The sequence below is a fragment of the Dama dama genome, chromosome 26 (assembly GCF_033118175.1).
Source record: "Dama dama isolate Ldn47 chromosome 26, ASM3311817v1, whole genome shotgun sequence".
In the NCBI taxonomy this organism is placed as follows: Eukaryota; Metazoa; Chordata; class Mammalia; order Artiodactyla; family Cervidae; genus Dama; species Dama dama.
Window position 1 is genome coordinate 36,219,148 of NC_083706.1, and position 21,363 is coordinate 36,240,510.

General features: G+C 38.6%; 1 protein-coding gene across 8 annotated transcripts in view; it reads left to right on the forward strand.

Annotated features, from left to right (window-relative positions):
- Positions 1-21,363, forward strand: part of UTRN (utrophin) — a 545,759-nt gene that overhangs the window by 138,628 nt on the left and 385,768 nt on the right. For all 8 annotated transcript variants that reach the window (XR_009690701.1, XM_061130409.1, XM_061130407.1 and 5 more), the window contains 9 exons: positions 722-903; positions 1,775-1,925; positions 3,417-3,536; positions 5,685-5,786; positions 9,045-9,152; positions 9,428-9,607; positions 10,803-10,972; positions 15,570-15,693; positions 19,593-19,680. Coding sequence is in view for 7 of the 8 variants with exons in the window: in XM_061130409.1 (XP_060986392.1) it covers positions 722-903; positions 1,775-1,925; positions 3,417-3,536; positions 5,685-5,786; positions 9,045-9,152; positions 9,428-9,607; positions 10,803-10,972; positions 15,570-15,693; positions 19,593-19,680 (1,225 nt within the window). In the remaining variant the exon portion in view is untranslated. The remainder of the gene's footprint in view (positions 1-721; positions 904-1,774; positions 1,926-3,416; positions 3,537-5,684; positions 5,787-9,044; positions 9,153-9,427; positions 9,608-10,802; positions 10,973-15,569; positions 15,694-19,592; positions 19,681-21,363) is intronic.

A 21,363-nucleotide genomic window follows, 5' to 3' on the forward strand; every position in this document is an offset into this window, starting at 1 on the left:
AAATTTTCAATTTTGATCTTACCATAATTTGTAGATTCAGTGGAGCCACTGACAAAAATCAACGCTTTAGTACTGCTCGTTTTGGAAGTGTATTATTATAGTTAAGACATAAAATGGCTAATCAGTGCATCAAGTCTTTAAATTTTGAATGCTCCCTAGGAAGTGGTTATTTTTATTTGTTATATGATTAAGCAAACTTGTATCCAGTATTCTTGTATACTTTTATATAATGAAAATTTCCTACCATTTCAGGAATATATTGCATTGTAGTGATTGGCTTATGTGAAGAATTCTTTTGATTAAGTAGTTTTTGGTGCTATATTAATTGACAGGTCTTATTTGCTGTTTTGGTTTGAAAATACTACAAATGGTCATTTTCTTTAAGCAAGTCCTTTTGGGCGAGCGTGGTATTTTATTTATTATATCTTCTCATAGCTCCATGTTCATGATCTATCAGTAGCATAATCAGCATTGACATAAAAATAGCTGGTGTTATCAGATGTAACATGGTCTTCTTTGATCTTTTCTTTTTCCTTAGGTCAGCTGCTTATTTCCTATATTCAGAGCTTAAAAAAAAAAAATGGATCAAAGTCTTCTTTATTTGAAGTCTGCATGGTCACTTTTTTTCCCCCACAGCATTGACATCTGGGCATTAACAATTTATTAAGATTTGCTTTTCTTCAATGAGCAGCTCATAGATCATAATAATGTACCTTCCCAGGCTTTTATGATGGAGCTGACAGCACACCAGAGCAGTGTGGGGAACGTCTTACAGGCAGGAAACCAACTGATAACACAAGGAACTCTGACAGATGAAGAGGAGTTTGAGATTCAGGAACAAATGTCCCTGCTGAATGCCAGATGGGAGGCGCTCAGAGTCGAAAGTATGGACAGACAATCCCGGTGAGTGGAAGCCCAGGAATGAACACTGCTGCAAGATGGCGCCCAGTTGTTTTAAAAATTTTTAAAAAGTCTTTATTGAGTTTGTTATAATATTGCTTCTGTTGTTTATGTTCTGGTTTTTTTGTCCACAATGCTTGTGGGATCTTAGCTCCCTGAGCAGGGATCAAACCCTTACCTTCTGCTTTAGAAGTGAAGTCTTAACCACTGAAAGTCTCTCTTGCCCACTTTAGCACAAGTAAAAGTCTACTTGTTTGTGGGAACAAGATAACCAGAGAACTTGCCTTATCGCATTTTGGCTCTTTTCTGTATGTAGCATTGCTGGAATTTTTAACGATTTTTATTTCCCCTTTGATATGTTAACCAAATGAAAAGGTAAAAGTGGCCATACAGAAATCAGCGAAAAAAAAGGGCGAAGACATTGTATGTGGACTTTGCAGTATTAAAATTGGCTAACCGTCAACTCTGACATGAAGATAGGGCTATGTTATATTTATCTAGAATTCCATTTTGTAACATTTTTTAAGAGTAGTTTTCCTCCATGGTTCATTTTATTTCATGTATTGTATGTTAAGGAGCAAACTGTTCCATTGCAATTTCCACCTATTTAATAGGCAGGAATTCCTGATTAAAGAAACAATGATTCTGATACAAATAGAGGGTGCTGTTATTTGCATTCTTGGAGTGCATTTAATTGACTCCATTTAGGAAGAAAATAATTTTTTTGCTGGTTTCTATATATAAAGACTAAATGTTGCTTTAAAAGGTTAGACAAGAGTATGTCCCCTGCCCCATTTCCCTGATGCCTGGAGTGTGTGTGTGCCTTTGCAAAGGGAAGAAGGAGTGGGGATAACGCTTTGCTCCCCTTGGACAGGCTGCACGATGTCCTCATGGAACTCCAGAGGAAACAGCTACAGCAGCTGTCTGCCTGGTTGACGCTCACAGAAGAACGCATTCAAAAGATGGAAACTTGCCCCCTGGATGATGACTTAAAATCCCTGCAAAAGCTGCTAGAAGATCATAAAGTAAATCTGGCTCATATTTATTTTATACCTTATCAAATATGGAAAAGCAGCACTTAGAATTCTCAGGGGCTGATGGCGTCTATCATTAGCGCAGAGCTGGGACACTCCTTCAGTAGCTTGCTTGCAGGGTGGAGTGCGTAGGGATGGGGGTTTTCTGAGCCAGGGATGAAAGCGCAGGTCAAATTTTATATGGGCATGTAGAGGTTTGTTATGAAAGTACATAGTGTTTGTAAGATTCTCAAGGTTTTTTTTTTTTTTTTTTTTTTGGACTCCTGAGTGGTTAAGAACCCTAGTCTATTGCATGAAAGCAACGTGTTGGGAAATAAGGAAACCCTCAGATTGATCTGTTCATAATCCTTCCAGGAAAGCTATTGCTTCTTTTCCTAGGTGAGGATTCATGAGTTTTGTGAGTGGTCTGAAAAGTGAAAGTTGCTCAGTCATGTCCGACTCTTTGTGACCCCATGGACTATACAGTCCATGAAATTCTCCAGGCCAGAATACTGGAGTGGGTAGCCTTTCCCTTCTCCGGGGAATCTTCCCAACCCAGAGATCGAACCCAGGTCTCCTGCATTGTGGATGGATTTTTTACCAGCTGAGCCACAAGGGAAGTCCAAGAATACTGCAGTGGGTAGCCTATCCCTTCTCCAGGGGATCTTCCCAACCCAGGAATTCAGCTGGGGTCTCCTGCATTGCAGGCAGATTCTTTACCAACTTAGCTATGAGGGAGGTCAGAAATTTAAGAGGTAACTTTTCATAGTCAAGGAAAGGTAGAGTAAAATAGCTTCTCTGCAAAATGTTTGAAGAATTTTATTTCTCAATGAAATATCTACATAATGGTAAATAAAGCTTTAAGGATACATTAAAGACAAAAACTCAAGGCATTTGACAACACTATTGGTAGTATTTGAATAAATTACCTATATACATATGTCTTGTGACCTGGCATTCTCTTCCCATGGAAGAGGTAGGAAGAAAATTGTCTGTATACCCCAGTTGCTTTCCATGGTAACAAACCAGAGCAGCTTCTGACTAACAAATCAGAACAGCTTCTGACTGTCAAATCGCATTTGACTTATGTCACTTTATACAGTGTTGTACTAGATAAAATGATCTCTGACTCTGTGTTTTAAATTTGGAACTTTTTTGATTTAATGATTCTATATTCTTAATCCCTACTGTATGCACTCAAGTTGATTAAGTGACACCTTTTCTCTTATTCTTTCAGCCAAAACTTGGAATAAAAATAGTAAAAGTGATGACATAACATTTGCAGTCTCTTATGACATTGCATTTTCAAATTGCTTTGGGTCATAATGAAATGTAAAGATGTGTAATGGGTTTGTCTCCTTAGGAGAACACTTAGGCTAATGGTTGGAAATTTAAACAGGATGCCTCATTAAGTGTCCTTAATTACTATTGACAACTGGGTGGATTTTAAGTATGTAAATAGGAAAGAGTAGACATAATGGTTAATCTGAATATTTTCTCTAGAGTCTGCAGAATGATCTTGAGGCTGAACAAGTGAAAGTGAATTCCCTGACTCATATGGTGGTGATTGTTGATGAAAACAGTGGCGAGAGCGCTACAGCTGTTTTGGAAGATCAATTACAGGTAAGGACTTGTAAAGGAGGATAGTGCTAAGGCACCTGGGGTCTGAGCCCGTCACACATTGTTCCTATTCTTCATGTTCAGTCTGTTTATTTAGGTTAGTAAAATCATCTTCTTTAGGTTGCACTTCCCAGCTGGGGTTCCACAGCATGGGGGTTTATAGGAGAACCAGGGTATCATTCATTTATTTCAGTCTTTGGGCGTATGAACAAGATTTTGAAGCTGAAGAACTGATCCCAACAAATGATCCACAGACTTCTTGCTCAGGATCACTTGACAAATTTGTTAAAATGCATATTTCTGGGCCTCACTGGGAGTGGAACCCAGTGAATATGTAAAAAAATGTCAAGTTTGATGGAGAAGGAAATGGCAACCCACTCCAGTATTCTTGCCTGGAAAAGTCCAAGGACAGAGGAGCCTGGCGGGCTGCAGTTCATGGGGTTACATGACTGAGCATGTGTGCACGAGGATGGAGGGAGATGGGTTGGTAGCAATAAACTGGTAGAACTAAAAAAGAAAAAAATGTCAAGTTTGAAAATTTTAGTCATTAGGATTTAATATCCCTGTTTCTTTAGTAGATCAATGTGTAAATGTGAGCATCAGTTTTGGGAACCCTGACAACTTGCTTCTTTTTGCAGTGACTATAGTGTCTGTTTACAAGTCTTTATAAAGAGAGTTTTTGGTACAGTTGACCCTTAAACACATGGGGTTTGGGGCACTGACCTCTCAAGCGGTCGAAAATCCTAGTATAACTTTTTACTTCCCCAAAACTTAACTAGCAATAGCCTATTGTTGACTGGAAGTTGTACTGGTAACAAATAGTCCATTAGCACATATTTTGTATGTTATATACATATCTACAGGTATTTTATGCATTCCTGAATGCTTAACTTTTTCTTAATTTTTTTTTTTTTGATGTTTCTAGGCTTTGTGGTTCATCTTCATTTCAAATTGTCACAAATCTCCAAAATTTTTTCCTATGTATTTATTGAAAAAAATCCAAGTATGAGTGGACCCGCCCAACTGTTCAAGGGTCAGCTGTATTTTATTTGAGCTTGGATTAACTGATATAATGTTGCCAGGTGATGATTTCAGTAACTTTCAGTTGATGATTTTCAGTAATTATAAATTATCATATGGAATTCTTTCTCTTTTGCAACATTTAAAACTGGGTAGTAGTTTTGAGATTTTGGTGCAACAGTATTTAGTTTTTGCAGTAATCTTAGAGGTAGGCATTCATGTCTTGTCTATTTAACAGTGAGGATATTCATAGTGGTTGTGTGGAGGCCCTGAGGTTTAAATAGGCAATGAATTTTCATGCGGAGACAAGAGACCTGTCTTCTGTCTCTATGTTCTCTACTTTTGCACTATACAAAGCCCATTTTGATAATAAAAATTGAAATAATATGCATTAAATAATTCTTGCTCACAGGTAAGTAATGAAGAAATAAAACTTAGAATTTGTTAATCATTATTTATAAAGTGGTAATATTTAGTTGGGAAAGTCATCCTGAAGATTGATTTTTTTTTAAAAGATTGATTTTTTTAATGTATCAAATTTATTTATTTAGTCTGGCTAATACTTATAATATTCTGTTGCTGTTTGGTGGAATTTTCTGTGGATCATGCAATATAAACAGAACAAATCAAAACAGTTTTTATAAGTTAAAAACTTTTTTTTCATAATTTTTGGTACTACTGATGAAGATTGTCTTGGCATGTAAGAATAGTTAAGAAATTAGCCACGCACTGAATTTTGTCTTAAAGATAATTATAGTCTGAAAAAATGGAAGCCTTGAAAGTAGATATATTTGCTGTATTTTGAAGGTATATGTGAAGCTGTCAAATTCTCATATAAAAACCACAATAAAATAGAAAAGAGCTGGAGTTTGGAGTCAGAAGTTACAAGATAGAGTTCAAGTTGTGCCATATTCTAGCTGTGTAGTATGAGATAGTTAAATTCTATGGAAATTAGTTTGTCTTATCTATAATTTTATGAAATTCATCTGTATTATTTAAAGTAACTTTCATAATATTTTTCATAATTACTACTCTGTAATAAAGAACAATGGATGTCAGGAATTTCTTTAAGGATTGTGATAACTATCCCTTAAGGCTTTGTTGACAAATGATCGGTTTTTCCTTTTCTAGAAACTTGGTGAACGCTGGACGGCTGTGTGCCGATGGACTGAAGAACGTTGGAATAGGTTGCGGGAAATCAACATTTTGTGGCAGGAATTATTGGAAGAACAGGTATGAAGCTGTATACATAATGGGCAAAAGTGGTGAAAAGTAACCCATCATTAATTATTGCTTTTGAATAAATCACTTATATTTCCTTTCTTTAGAAGGAAAATTTATAAATAATTGTTATGTTAAAAGTCAGATTTCTGTCCATTTTATTATGCAGTTCCTTCATAGAGATTGCATTATAAATTAGCTGCATTGTAATAACAATTTGATCTTGTTGATTAGTTAGGTTAGTTTTTAGATATGCTAATTTTAGGATTTACTTGACATAATTTTTACTGCATTTGTGTTGGATAATGTATTTGAACTTGTAGCCACACAACCTAGTGCATGATTTGTGCTCAGTACATAATGATAAATGAATCCACTCAGTACTTTGTGAACTTTAAACCTGTGAATTTTAATCAGAATAACTGCTGAAATTAACAAGAAAAATATTATTTAGCAACACCGATGATTGAACACGTAGCTAATTTTTTTCCACCAAGGATTAACATAGAAAATGAACCTTTGGTGCAAAGCTGCCACTTAATGTTTTCAGTCTAATTCGTGGCCTTTTGCCCATCTCCATCCTTCCAGAGAAGCAACCATCAAAACAGAATACAAATAAGCAAGACTTTTCTTCAAAATGCCAAAGAGTTGTGGTGTAGAAAATAAACAGATACTCTGTTCCCACATCCCAGGGTCCACTGTGATTCTTTTAAATGCCTTTTATTTCCATCCACAAAAAGCAGCTATATTCTTTTCATGGGATAAAAACAAATGTATACTGTTTTGTGATTTACTAAATATGGTGGCAGAGAGAACTCCTGAAAAGCAGGTTGCAAAATTTGTCCCCATGTAAATTGTAAGTTACTGCCACCTGCCCTCAATCTTTGACCAGAATTTTCCTCTTAAGAATCGCATGATAGACCTGATTCCGATTTCTGAAATATTTACATTTTGCTTTACAAAGATTTAAATTTACTTATCTTTTCTTCAGGCTAAAAAGTCACATAGAATAATTGAAATTTAACTTCATTAATGATTGTAAGGAGACTGATTGCTCGGGGACCACTGTGTTATTCTTCTTAAAATAATTAAAGAATTAAAACAATTTAAAATTCAGAAAGAATCACAATTTGGTAATTAAAAATATTTAAAAATAGAGAGTGGCTAGGATTTTGACCATTTATTATGTTAGGTTTAAAACTGACCTTTGAATGGCCTTCTGTTAGTGATATGGAAGGAGGAATCTTGTTAAAATGTAGAAATGAAGCCAACATTGGTACTTAATTGATAATTTGTTGTTACAGAGAATAAGACCAATCAACTGTGTCTGAATTAAACAGTCTTTCAAGGGATTATTTTTCACTTAGTTGCAGAGGCTTTAAGATAGTTAGAAATGTGTTCTGAGAATTAGTTCAAAATTTTTCCAGCATGAGGCAAGTGTGGGCAGCGGGATATTCTGTGATTGACTTTGACCTACCTTTCCAAACTTTCCCTCTGTCCTTTCTTGTTCTCAGTGTTCAGATCCTGAATTCCCATTTTGTAGCTCATTCCGAGACTGTCGTGGCCACAAGAGTTTTGTTGTTTCTTCTCAGTGCTGTATTCTCAACGGCATGGCCCATGGTGGATTCCTTATGGCTTTTGTCTTTGTATCGTTTTCATTTTTTTTGAAAGAGCGGACTAGTTTTCTAGTCTCTGTGTTTTTGTTTAAGTGTGGCATCTGCCTTGAAATACCTTTTTGCCTATCTGCTTTTAACTTCTCCCCGCCAGTTACCAACTCTTTTGGGTCCGGCTCCTCCAAGGGCCCTCTTGCCTCGTGATATTCGAGCCCATAGAATGAAACTGTCTGGTTCAGAAGCAAAGAATTTTATTCTTTGATGAAAGAATGGAAAGGAGTGAGCTTGCGCTCTAGTCAGTGCTCTCCCTGGCAGTCAGTCATTGGTGGGGCTGATTTAGAGGGTTCCTGTTGGCGGGAGGGGGCAGCGTTCTTGCGGCTTCCGGTCACAGGGCCAGGCGCAGCCTCTATACCTGTCGCCGCCATCTTGGTCTGAGGCATCCCACACAGCGCTCCTGCGTACAGGCTGCCCAGCTGAGGTGTTGGGCACAGTGACTCTCCTCTGGGAACTCTAATCCATCCTGTTAGGTGCGAGGGCTTTGCACACTGCCCCCTGTAAGCAAGTGAAGCTAGACTAAACCCAAAAGAGGTCACACCATGTCACTTAGATTCCACCTTATTTTCCCCAGTATCCCAGTGGGCTTTGCAGGTGAGATATCCATCAGGGACCATGAAGTCATTTATGAACTCCCTTCCCCTCCCCCCGTGTTTCAAAACTGGAAGCAGTCTCTTCGTGGTGTCTGCACTTTCTATCTGGTACCACAGGTATTTTTGTGATAACTCTTACTACATTGAGGAAATAATTGATATTTACATTGTTTTCTTAATATTTGTCCTTTTCTGGGTGAAATATAAAGGCAGAGAATGGTTGTTAAGTAAACTGATAAATCAGACTTGAGAAAGAGTTGATTCCAAACACAGAACCAAGAATTGCCCCCTCAACTCTATAGAAGAAGGCTTCTGTGGTAAATACTACATTTTGGGAAAAATTATACCAAGGCAGCCTTTTTTTTTTTTTTAATCCCTCCTTCAAATTTATCTCTTTACTAAATATCTTCTGTCTAAAAGACATGCATTGTTGGCCAGTGAAGTTTAAAAATTCTCATACTGGCTTTGGACTAGCCTCAGGCTTCTCCTTCTAATCATAACTGCTTTTGAATCTGGAGCATTAGTGTGGTTGTCCTGCAAGATACATGGAAAACCATCGGCTTTGGGGTGTGGGTCTGTGATCTGGCCCTGCAGTTTACAAGCCATTTAACTTGACTTCTCTCTCTTTCCTCCCTAACAGAGGGACTGAGAAAAGAAAATCTCTGACCTTCCCTCTGCATCTAGAGAGTTATAAAGTGATTCTTTTGGAGACTTGGATAGTTGGATTTAGCCTTTTAGAGCCATCAGACTCCCTGAGAATTAGGTTTAGTTTTCCAGGTTTGGGGCTAATTTTAGGTTGATCAGTTGCAAATCTGTGAAGGGTTCTATCTTAAGCAAAGATATCTTTCTGAGCTTTTTTTATGCCTCAGGCTTAGGGGTTTGAAATCCTTCTTCTCTCAGATGTGGATAAAGCCTCTAGTGATGTAAAAATGAGAGATTTTAGAACTTGATTGAATTGAATTACCAAATGATTCCCTAAATATATTTCTAACTTTGGTTATTATTTGCAGTGCTTGTTGAAAGCATGGTTAACTGAAAAAGAAGAATCTTTAAATAAAGTTCAGACGAGCAACTTCAAAGACCAAAAGGAACTAAGTGTCAGTGTTCGACGACTGGCTGTAAGTGATGTCGTCAGCATCTCTCTGTGAGCCCTTGATATCTTAGTGTTTATTGTCAGTGGTTAATACAATTTAGTGAATGAATTCATTTCCCTAACACTAGAATGCTGCCCTGTGACGATCTAGAACCAGAAGTCTTATGTTTTAGCTTTAGGGAATTAAAGCAAGTAAATTTTGCTATAAAATAAACATGTTTACATTTTCTGACTGGGGAACAAGGAGATAAGTTCCTGTTTAAAGTGATGCAGTAATCTAATAAGTATCTGAAATACTAGATTTTGAAGGAAGACATGGAAATGAAACGCCAAGCATTGGACCAGCTGAGTGAGATTGGCCAGGATGTGGGGCAGTTACTTGATAATCCTAAGACATCCAAGAAGATCAACAGTGACTCAGAGGAACTGACTCAGAGATGGGATTCTTTGGTTCAGAGATTGGAAGATTCCTCCAACCAGGTACCTTTTGCTTTGGGTAATACCTTGTGCCATTAAGTCGAAATTATACATTCAGGTTTGTTTTAGTGTTTATGAAATAAGAGCAGTAGTTTAACTAAAAAGTTGTATTTTTATACCTGGTTAACTGTAAAATTGAAAAATTGACATGTATCTTCTTTAGTTTTCTAAAGTAAATTTTATTAGACCTTAAAAAACTTATGATATCCAGTCATTCGACCATTAGTAACTGATAACACTTAGACATGAATCCATTAAATGATCTTTGTGCTCAGTCACTCAGTTGTGACCCCATGAACTGTAGCTCGCCAGGCTTCTCTGTCCATGGGATTTACCGAGCAAGAATACTGGAGTGGATTGCCATTTCTTTCTCCAAAATGATTTTTTCTTCTTAAATAATCTTATAAATTTGAAAAATATTTTAGCACCTTGATAAAAAATAACACTTTGGTCTGTACATGAATGTCCATAGCAGCAAAATTCACAATAGCCAAAAAGTGAAACAACCCATATATCCATCAATAGACACATGGATGGACAAAATGTGGTCTATTCATACAATGGAATATTATTGTGTGCTGTCTGCCAAGTCACTTCAGTCGTGTTCTACCCTTTGCAACCCTACGGACTGTAGCCTTCCAGGCTCCTCTGTCCGTGGGATTCTCTAGGCAAGAATACTGGAGTGGGTTGCCATTTCCTACTCCAGGGGATCTTCCCAAGCCAGGGATCAAACCTGCATCTCTTAGATTTTCTGCATTGGCAGGCAAGCTCCTTACCCCCAGCGCCACCTGGGAATATTATTAAGTAATAATGAAATAATGTACCAATACATGATACAACAGAGATGAACCCCTGAAAATATTGTGCTAAGTAGCTCATCACAAGGTTAATGCACTGATTCTATCTATTAATACATGCCATATCCAGAATAAACAAATCTGTAGAGACAGGAAGTAGATAGTCATTTCCAGAGGGCAAGAGGGAGAGAAGGATGGGAGTGACTGTTACTGGGTATGGGATTTCCTTTTGATATGATAAACCTACTCTGGAATTAGAAAGTGGGCATGGTTGCACAACATCTCTGAATATATTGATTACCTTGGGATCGTATATTTTCGAAAGGAGAATTTTATGGCTTGTGAATTATATCCCAATAAAGCTGTTGTAAAACATTAAACCTGGTTAATTTTTATTTCAGGTGACTCAGGCTGTTGCAAAGCTGGGAATGTCCCAGATTCCTCAGAAGGATCTGTTAGAGACGGTTCGCCTAAGAGAACAAGTAACTACAAAAAGGTCTAAGCAAGAGCTGCCTCCTCCTCCTCCCCCAAAGAAGAGACAGATCCCTGTGGATTTGGAAGCTAAAAAAAAGTGAGAACTATTTTGCACATGATATATTAATATTTTGTGCTCGGTACTTATTTTGTACTGATCACTAATCATATGCAAATTTAAGCATAATTATTGTAATGGAAATTCAACTACTGAATTCACTACCTCTGAGTCTTCTGAATATTCCACTTTATACTGGTTAAGCATCTAAGTCATCTGGATGATTTTATTTATCTTTGGTTCGATTGGGAGAACTGTGTGCCTGTAGCCTTCATGGACAGAATATATCGTTTCCTGAGTTCTTTCTTTCCCTTTGTTTACTGTGGGCGGATATAATTGTCCACGATCCTTTGTTTATCCTTTCTTCCACTGTCACAGTTCCTACAGTTTTGCTTCAGATCTATCTCCTTATTCTTTGTGACTCTCCTTCTTCTTACCTTTAAAAGATACTTAATTCAGGGAAGTAATTCCTTTGGATCTTTCTTTTTTCCTTCCCTTTCTCTCTTCATGTCTTCTTTCTTTCTTTGTTAATTCCTTTGTCTTAGTAACGGATTCTTCATGTTATCAAAGATCCATCTTTGGTAAAATTTGTTTCATTTTCTGACTCAAAAGAAACTTAGGATCTTTATAGGAGGAACAGCCGTGTCTGGCATACATTGAGCTTTCACCAGTGTTGGATCCTCTGCAGGGCTATTCTATGGGCCAGGGACCATGCTCACCGGCCCTGGAGCAGATAGTCCCAGAGCAGCCCTTGAATACTGCTGTTTTCTTGCCCTTTGACAGTAGAATTCCAGTGCTTGGGTATATGGGCAGTTACTTTTGCCTGAATAAAAATGATATGATTTCCCCAATTTAGCTTTTGTTAGACAAAGCAGGATTGCAGTTTTACCTGTTGACTTTAGTTTTGGTATTAAGGCTGCGTTCCTGCCTCCTAACAGCATCTCCTTGTAGGACCAAGCCTTGGACCTCTGAGTTGCAAACATCAGCTGTGGGACTTTTACTTCTGGAGCCAAGGCAGCAGATGAGGGAGATGCTTGTGATGCTGATCTTACTGTGGACCTTTGATTTCCTGAGTGTTTATATTCTGTCCGTGTATCAGGAAGTGTGTATCTCCAGTGCTGACTTTGTGTGTTTGGAAGCTGGGCAGGCTGTGAAAGACTAGGGTGCATGAATAGATTCTGGTACCAGTTCTAACTTCACAGGTTAGGGGTTTCTTCCTCCAGGTCTGCTTTCTCCTGCTCCTCCCCCATCGCAGATCAGATGCCAGATTACCTTTGCTTCTTACCAACTGGCTACAGGTTAGAGGGTTCCACCACCTCTTCCTTGGACTTCAGATGCCAGTTATAAAAATCAGATGGTTACCTATAGTTCTGACCAACTGGCTATAATTCAGAGATTTCTAACACCACTTCCTCTGCTTCAGTTAACTTGGTAGAGCAGCTTATAGAACTCAGAAAAACATTTTGCTTAATAGATGACTGGTTTGTTATAAAAGGATACAATTCAGGGAGAGCTGGACTGAGGAGCTGCAGAGGGCAAGACATGGGGAGAGGGTGTGGGCTCCCATGGACTCTCTAGGTGCCCTGCTCACCCTGAACATCCACGTGCTCACCTACCTGAAGCTCTCTGATGCCTATGCTTGTGGGTTTTTAGGGAGGCTGAATTACACAGTCATGATTGGTTAGATCTTTGATCTCTGGCGATTGATTCAACCTCCAGCCCCTCTCCTCTTCCCTGAGGTCAGGGGTGGAAGGTGAGACTACAAGTTCCAACCCTCTAATCACAAGGTTCGGTCTCCGGACAACCAGCCTACCTTTTTAGATGGGATTCAAAAGTCATCTCACTAACATGACAAATGACACCTTTGTTGCCCTGATCACTTTGGAAATTCCAAGAGTTTGGGAACCCTGTGTCAGAAGCAAGGCCGAAGACCAAATATTTATTTCTTACTATAAATCACAATGTCACGGTGCCTAACTAAACAATCTCACACATGTCCATGTCGTATAGGGTGAGTTCTGTTGCAAGAAACAGAATACTGTGCCCAAAGTGACTTATACAGCGAGGTCATCGACTATCTCACGTTGCAAGAGGTCCGGAGGTGGGGCAGTTTGAATGGGATGGTGGGGGTCAGCATCGAGGCATCTTGTCTCTGCCATTGTCAGCATGTTAGCCAGGGAAAAGGCAAAACTTGTCTTCTCGTGGTCCCAAGATGCTGCTGTAGCACTTGGCATAACAACTTTGTATAACCTGCTTTAGACGCAGGCAGGGAAGTTTTTCCTTATTTGTCTTCTAAAAAAAATTTTTTTTCTTTTTTTTAATCAGGGAGAAAGACCTCTTCTGGAAGATATTAGCTAACTCCCTGACTCTGGTCTCACTGGCCAAAACTCAGACATTTGCTCTGCCCTGGGTTCCTGGGAGGTTGAATCTATCCTGCGTTTTCCATCTCTGTAGTTGTATTCTGGGGGTACTCAGGCAGCTAGGAAGAAATGTGGGGAGGGAGGTGTCTGTTGGGTGGGCAACCAGTTGTGAGTTCCACAGTCTTCTGTCTGTGATTTGATTGATGCACAAATGGCTTCAGTTCATTCTTAGACACATAGAGGCTTGAGTATATTCAGTTTGTTATAATAGCAGTGAAATTTCATTAGAAAATTTGCCCAAATATTGTGTTTTTTTAAACTTTAAAACCCTTCTCAGTCTACTCATGGTGCTAGTTTTGCATTTTGGAGTGATATGCAACCACATCACCCCCCTTCAATATGGTACCTCTTCCGGATTTAAGGATACGTTTCATATTCTAATTTACGTTGTCCTAAAGTCCAGAATATTGTTAAGCATCCTAGTGAGACTTGATTTTCAGATTCTTTAATATTTTTAGTCTAATGTAGAAAGCATTATTAGCTTATCTTAAAATGGGCTGTCTGAACAGGTATGAACCTTAAATAACTGCATAGCGTAGCTTATAATACATGCTTCAAAAGTAACAGTTGATTTCCCCTTCTCCTCTCCTGGTGCTGCTAGTGGCTGTTTTTTTTTTTTTTTTTCCTTTTAACACCTTAGTAACAGTCATTTCCTATAATCTAGATTTCTATTTATTAACATGACCTGAGATGATCATGGAGGCTCTAATGCATTCACATTGTTCTTGCTCATATTGAGGGCAGAGATGGACTGAGACTCCAAGGTCATTTAAAACATGATCTTTGGTTTGTGCTCCTGAAAGATTAAATAGAAATCTGCTGTGAAGATGACATGAGGAGTGTACCGTGGTTTGACTGATACTGTGACCTTTGGATATTTACCTAGGGTGTCACAAAATCCCATTCAAATGACAAGAAGAATTTACCTTGGTGAAAAGACAAATACTCAGAATTCACTGAAAACCCTTTCAGCCAGGTTTTCCAGAAGAATCAGCAAGCACAACCTGTGCTTACCTGAGAATCTCTAAAAATACCCAGAAGTTGCTTTGAGTTCTGGGTGCAGAGTCCTGGTCACAAGCGCAGACTGCTCAGCTTAAATCGCAGCTCTAGCCTTTGTTAGCTTTGTGGTCTGGAGAAGTTATTTAAAACCTCTGTGAGCTCAATTCCGTCATCATTAGAAGGGATAATCATAGTGCATACTCACAGGGTTGTTGTGAGGATTCCTGGAGTTAATAACACACAGAAACCATTTCGAAAAGGGCCTGGCATATGGCCAGCACCCAGGGAATGTTTCTCGTCTTGCTCCTGGCAACTGTGGTTTTAACTGACCTTCTCAACACCTCCCAGGTCTGTTCCCTTTTTTCCTTTTCCACTGTTACTTAGTTCTGGCTCCTGTGACTACCACCGTCTATTCTCTGGACTTGCTGCTCTTCTTTCTTTTCAGGGACCCAAAAGGATAAATATAATCATGTCAGTCCCATGTTTTAAGCCCCTCACTGGCTTTCTGTTGCCTTTTGGTTAAGGTCCGGCTCCTTCAGCTAGCCTGCAGGGCCTTCCAGTTACTGGTCCGAGAGGCCCTCTGCCGCCCCATCTCTTGCTCCTCCCTGCTTAGGGAGTGCTTGCTATTCCAATTGCACTCAACTGCTTACAGTGCTCAAAGTGTGTGCCTCCCTTTCTTTGTTCTCCTCTGGCAAGGATAACTGCTGGGCATAAAGCTGTTGTTCTCCAGGAAGCCGTCCCTCCCCGACTGAATTAGGAGGCATCCTGTGAATTTCTGGGATCGTTTCTGGTTTACCTTTATATTAAGAGCCCAGTCCAGTGCCTGGCATATATGAGGCTCAGTAATTTCATGTTGAATTAAAGAAGGCATTAGTTTAGGAATGTCTGTACTTGTTACCTGTGAGTATCTCACCATATCTGTTTTTCATGATCTACAAAGAGCTTGTAAAAATACAAGGGGTTTCTTATAATGTTTAAAAATTTTTATTTAATAATTTTTATTTATTAACTTTACAACTTTGTTCCTCTTTTCATACTTTAAACTGTAAATGTGTGATGTGATTTTGTGTGGTTACTGTATTTCTGGGTTGCCTTTATTTTTGAGGCGTGTTTAAAACCACATGCCCTATCGGCATTGTGGTTGCTCTCTTTCTTGAGCCAAGTGAAACAATAGTAGAAAATGAATGACAATTGGTAACATCTAAATCTTAAATCAGGTTTGATGCTATAAGTGCTGAGCTGTTGAACTGGATCTTGAAATCAAAGACTGCCATTCAAGCCACAGAGATAGAAGAGTATAAGAAGATGCAAGAAACGTCAGAAATGAAAAAGAAGTTGAAGGTAATAAAAGATAAAACAAAAATATCGCAGTGAATAAAATATTTCATCAGAATGGATCTGCTGTTGGCATAAAGATGTGATGGGATCCAAAAATTTTCCTGTAAAATAAATGTAGCCATAAGGTAGCTTTTAGAACTCTCTATTACATTTTGAATCTGTTCAAGCTAGCTGACATCAATTCCCTTTTTTCTACCTTCTTTAACCACTGAGATGTGCAGGAAGGGACACTTGCTAAGATGGTCCAGTTGTTACAACTCTTTTAGCTTGATTAGATCTATCGTAGTCTGACACCTAATATATGAATGTATGCTGAAGATGTTTTGGCTTCTGAATACAACAAGCAATTTCGAATCTCCAGATTTCTTCTATATACATTCTTTTTAGATAAGAGATGTATTTTAAAAAACAACTATAAAATGTATGGGGTCTTAGCTGTGCTACTTTATACTGCGTGTGTAGTACTGTAAATTGAAGCAGGAGGTTGTAGTGATTTATGTCCTTGGTGTTCATGAAGTCTCTGTGCATCTTTGCATGAATTATTTGGGCACTTTGAGCAGGTCTATATTGCCATCTCCATCACCAGTGGAGTTTGTAAAGAGTTTCAGTTCAGTTCAGTTGCTCAGTCATGTCTAACTCTTTGTTACCCCATGGACTGCAGCATGCCAGGCTTCCCTGTCCATCACCAACTCCTGGAGCTTACTCAAACTCATGTCCATCGAGTCAGTGATGCCATCCAACCATCTCATCCTCTGTCATCCCCTTCTCCTCCTGCTTTCAATCTTTCCCAGCATCAGGGTCTTTTCCAGTGAGTCAGCTCTTCACATCAGGTGGCCAAGGTGTTAGAGCTTCAGTTTCAGCATCAGTCCTTCCAATGAATATTCAGGGTTGATTTCCTTTAGGATTGACTGATTTGATTTTCTTGCAGTCCAAGAGACTCTCAAGAGTCTTCTCCAACACCACAGTTCAAAAGCACCAATTCTTCCGCACTCAGCTTTTTTTAAGGTCCAACTCTCACATCCATACACAACTACTAGAAAAACCATAGCTTTGACTAGACAGACCTTTGTTGGAAAAGAGTTTGGAGAACGTTTGGAAATGTGAGTTAGGAAGTAGTAGGTACTGTGGGAATTGAGAGGAGGCCAGGATTGCAGCTGTCTCTATCTACTGATGAAGGCTTGGAGCTGGGCTCAAGGGCAAACCTGGCAGGCAGTGCCCTTGAGCAGAGGCTCAGAGTGGGGCAATCATGCTGCAATGCTTGGAACAGAGAATTTATTTTGTTTTGTGCTAGATGTGTGTGTAAAAGTGGTAGAGAATTAAGGCTGGAGAGGTGGTTTGGGGTTAGACCTGACTTTGAATGTTTGCGTGAGAAGTTGAGACTGATTTTTGCTTTATCATTCCACTGTGACTGTTCTTAGCTAGAGGTCACCACTGACGATTGCTTTCAAAAGGATAGGTTTCCATTTTCCTCAGACCTCCCTTCTCTGCAGCATTTGCCACTGTTCACCTTCCCTTCTCAAATTCTCAGTGGTCAGTCTAAGACATCAGTCTGATCATGCAGCTCCAGTGCTTGCAATTAATTGATGACTTCCCTTTGCTGTGGGGAGATGATGTAAATGACACCAGGCCCCAGCATACAAGGCCTCCCAGGCCTGTGTCTTCTCTACCCCTCAGCACAGCCTCTGCAGCTCTCATTCACTCCTCAGAGCTCCAGCACTCCTGACTCCTGTGTTTTTCTCAATCCTTTGCCTTCTCCATGTGTTGTTTTCCGGGCTCCAAATGGCCATTTAGTAAGCCTTTATGCTTTGTGGCTGAAATGCCCTCTATTTCAGAAAGCTTCCATTAGCCGCGATAGGCAGATTCCATATTGCTTTGACCATACCTCTGTGAAAATCCTTATTGCACTTACATCATTGTTTATATGTCTACTGCCAGTGCTTAGAAAGTGAGGGTGATTTTCCACTGAAGCATGTGTTTTCAGCACTCTGTAAAGTTCTAGGCTTGTGGAAGGAGAGAATGATGACTGTGGACAGTGGGGATGTGGAAGCACCATTATCAGAGCCCTCTGCACAGGGGATCAAGAGAGCCAGATGTGAGAGCTGTGTTCCGTGATTTCATGTGCTTCTGAAAGACCAATAGAGGCTATTAATCAAAGGCAGTAAACTGGCAGAGAACTTGGAAGTTATAGTGATCTTTATGGAACAAGTCCCATAAAATATTGATAAGTTCTATCCTGTGATCTAGACACAATTTTACTTACAGAAATTGTTATTGTAATATTTGAGAGGAAAAAAATTACAATTGTGGAAGGGATAGGCTACCCACTCCAGTATTCTTGGGCTTCCCTTGTGGCTCAACTGGAAAAGAATCCACCTGCAATGTGGGAGACCTGGGTTCGATCCCTGGGTTGGGAAGATCCCCTGGAGAAGGGAAAGGTTACCCACTCCAGTATTCTGGCCTAGAGAATTCTGTGGACTGTATAGTCCATGGGGTCGCAGAGGGTCGGACACCATGTGTATGTAAGGCATGATTGCAGTTCTTATGTTTTTCTTTTATAAGTTTCCTTATTTTGTTGTTTTAGACAAATAGTGTCAGTGGGATGGGAAATATGTAAAATAAAGAAAATTTAACCATTGCTAATTTTTCTTGCGAATTTGGGAAATATCAGCTAGTTTTGTTTTAATGAAGGAATAACTTGTTCTGATGCAATATCTGAGTGGAGAATCCTTTGTTCAATCTACCACTGCCATAAAAAGCAGGAGAACATCAGTTTAGTATAATGCAGGTAATAATTTTCTCCAGTTTGATGGTAACTTTTTTGCACTGGTAGTTAGTTTAACGAAAGTAAGTAGTGATTCTTAGAATCGCTTGTTCTTTCTTGATCTTTGACTATAAAAATGGTTGGTTGACTTGAGTTGCAGTAAAGTTTGTATGCATCAAAATAAGAGAGCTAAATTTATTGAATATTTGATAGTGGTTTCCTGCATAGACCTTAAAAGTGGGATTCTTCTCCAGGTTATCTGGTTGAAATAATATGGTTTACCTGGAAGTTTTTGTTTTTGTTTTTGCCTGGAACTTTTGATTGTTCTATTTTGGACACTATTTGAGTAGTTAATTAATAGATAATTATCAATTGGAGAAATTTCTAATATTGACTGTGTACACAAAAATTTGAGTGTGTGTGTGTGTGTGTGTGTGTGTGTGTGTGTCCATGATCTTGCTCAGCCTTTTCTTACTGATTCTGGAAGATTTTGTGTTCTTCTGTCTCTGAGATATAGGGACATCGAGAATATCAAACCATAGAGACATAAATATGAAAATTAGCAGCCATTTTTCAAATATAAAGAATATAATTCTTTAGTTTGGTCCTGAAACATATTGTCAGTGTCTAAAAATTATGTGTGAATTATGTTTATGGTTAAAATTTGCATTATACCCTATGCTTAATATGAAACCAACAAATGATATTGAGACTCAAATTATTTCTTTCTTAAATCTTAAATAATTTGTTTGGTAATCTCTGTCTTCATAGCACATTCATTTGACTCAAACTTATTTTTACTGAGTTCATATATGTGACTAGATATCCTGGATCTAAAATACTAATTTTAATTATTTATTCTGATAGAGTCTCATAACTGTAGTGTACAACTTTTTCTCTTATAAAAGAAATGAAGGTTTTATACTGTTTGTTTGAATTTACCTTTTGGCATTTAATAACCTCTGGCATTCTGGAGGGCAGCCTGAAATGGCATAGTTTTATCTTGTAGTATTTTCTTAGGTAAACTTTGTAACACCTAAAGAGAATGTGGGAGGGCCATAAAATATAAAATGTCTAGAAATATCAGCATTATACTAGAAGAAAGTTTGAACTATTCTTATATTTGGGACTTTATTTTCAGGGATTAGAAAAAGAACAGATGGAAACAAAACCCCGACTGGATGAATTACACCAAACTGGACAAATCCTTTTGGAGCAAATGGGAAAAGGTGAGAACTTTGCTTTTTAAAAAATGTTTTCTTAGATGGTGACACTGAATGCTGTTTCAGTTCAATCACTCAGTGATATCTGACTCTTTGCTACTCCATGGACTGCAGCACGTTAGGCCTCCCTGTCCATCACCAACTCCCAGAGATTACTCAAGCTCATGTCCATCAAGTTAGTGATGTCATCCAACCATCTCATCCTCTGTCGTCCCCTTCTCCTCCCGCCTTCAATCTTCCCCAGCATCAGGGTCCATTCTGCTGAGTCAGTTCTTCTCATCAGGTGGTCAGAGGATTGGAGTTTCAGCTTCAGCATCAGTCCTTCCAATGAATATTCAGGACTGATTTCCTTGAGGATGGAATGGTTGGGTCTCCTTGCAGTCCAAGGAATTCTCAAGAGTCTTCTCCAACACCACAGGTCAAAAGCATCAATTCTTCGGTGCTCAGCTTTCTATATAGTCCAACTCTCACATCCATATATGACTACTGGAAAAACCATTGCTTTGACTAGACAGACCTTTGTTGGCAAAATAATGCTATTTACCGTTTAACAAGTGAATAAAATATTCACTTGTAAGACTCTAGCCCTCTTTTTGCTAGAAAAATGGTTTTTCATAAAAATTTCTAGGCAGCAGAATCATTTTAGAAATGAAAATTTATGCTGAAGCTGATTATATAGAACAGATAATAGCAAAGTACTTCTGCTTTTATATGGATCAGTTCAGTTCAGTTCAGTTCAATCCCTCAGTTGTGTCTGACTCTTTGCGACCCTATGGACTGTAGCATGCCAGGCCTCCCTGTCCATCACCAACTCCCGCAGTTTACTCAAATTCATGTCCATTGAGTCAGTGATGCTGTTCAACATCTCATCCTCTGTCATTCCCTTCTCCTGTCTCCTTCAATGTTTCCCAGCATCAGGGTCTTTTCAAATGAGTCAGCTCTTCCCATCACGTGGCCAAAGTATTGGAGTTTCAGCTTCAGCATCAGCCCTTCCAATGAATATTCAGGACTGATTTCCTTTAGGATTTATATGGATATTTATATGGATAAGAGAACCTAAATAAAACTCTCATGATTCAGCAGGAGTTAAAATCCAGTTGTGTGGGAGATTTTAAAATCTCATCCTTGGGGTTACATGTTGGAGGGAGGCAGTAAAAGAAAATGTTACTTTGGCAGTATCAGGGATGTGAAGTTACATTAGGGTAAATTCATTGAGATTATTTGATTTTTGATAGCTTTCAGTGCATTATGTTGATTTAGTACAGGTATTTAATTATAGTTAAATTTGACAAGGTGTTACTTGTACTTGAAATTTTTACCTACATTAAAGAACTTGTTTTTCCCCATAGACCCAGTGGCTCTGGAGAATGTAAAGATTAATATTTCTGCCAAACAGTTTTGTATATGATTCTTTTTGGGTCTTGCTTTGAAAGACTTTTCTTATAAACCCTATTCTTTATTCCAACACTAAGTGATTTGGAAGTCTTGCAATTCTCCTTGATAAAATCCAGAGATGCTCAGAGCCGAGTTACGAATATTAGTAGATGAGACTCTTCAACAATGTAGTTTTCAACCTTTTTATTTTTTGACTTCTTACTATAGAAAATGGAAATATACACAAAGCAGATAGAATAGTACAGTGAACCTCCTGTATCACTTATCCCTTCAGTAATTAATGATAGTCTACAT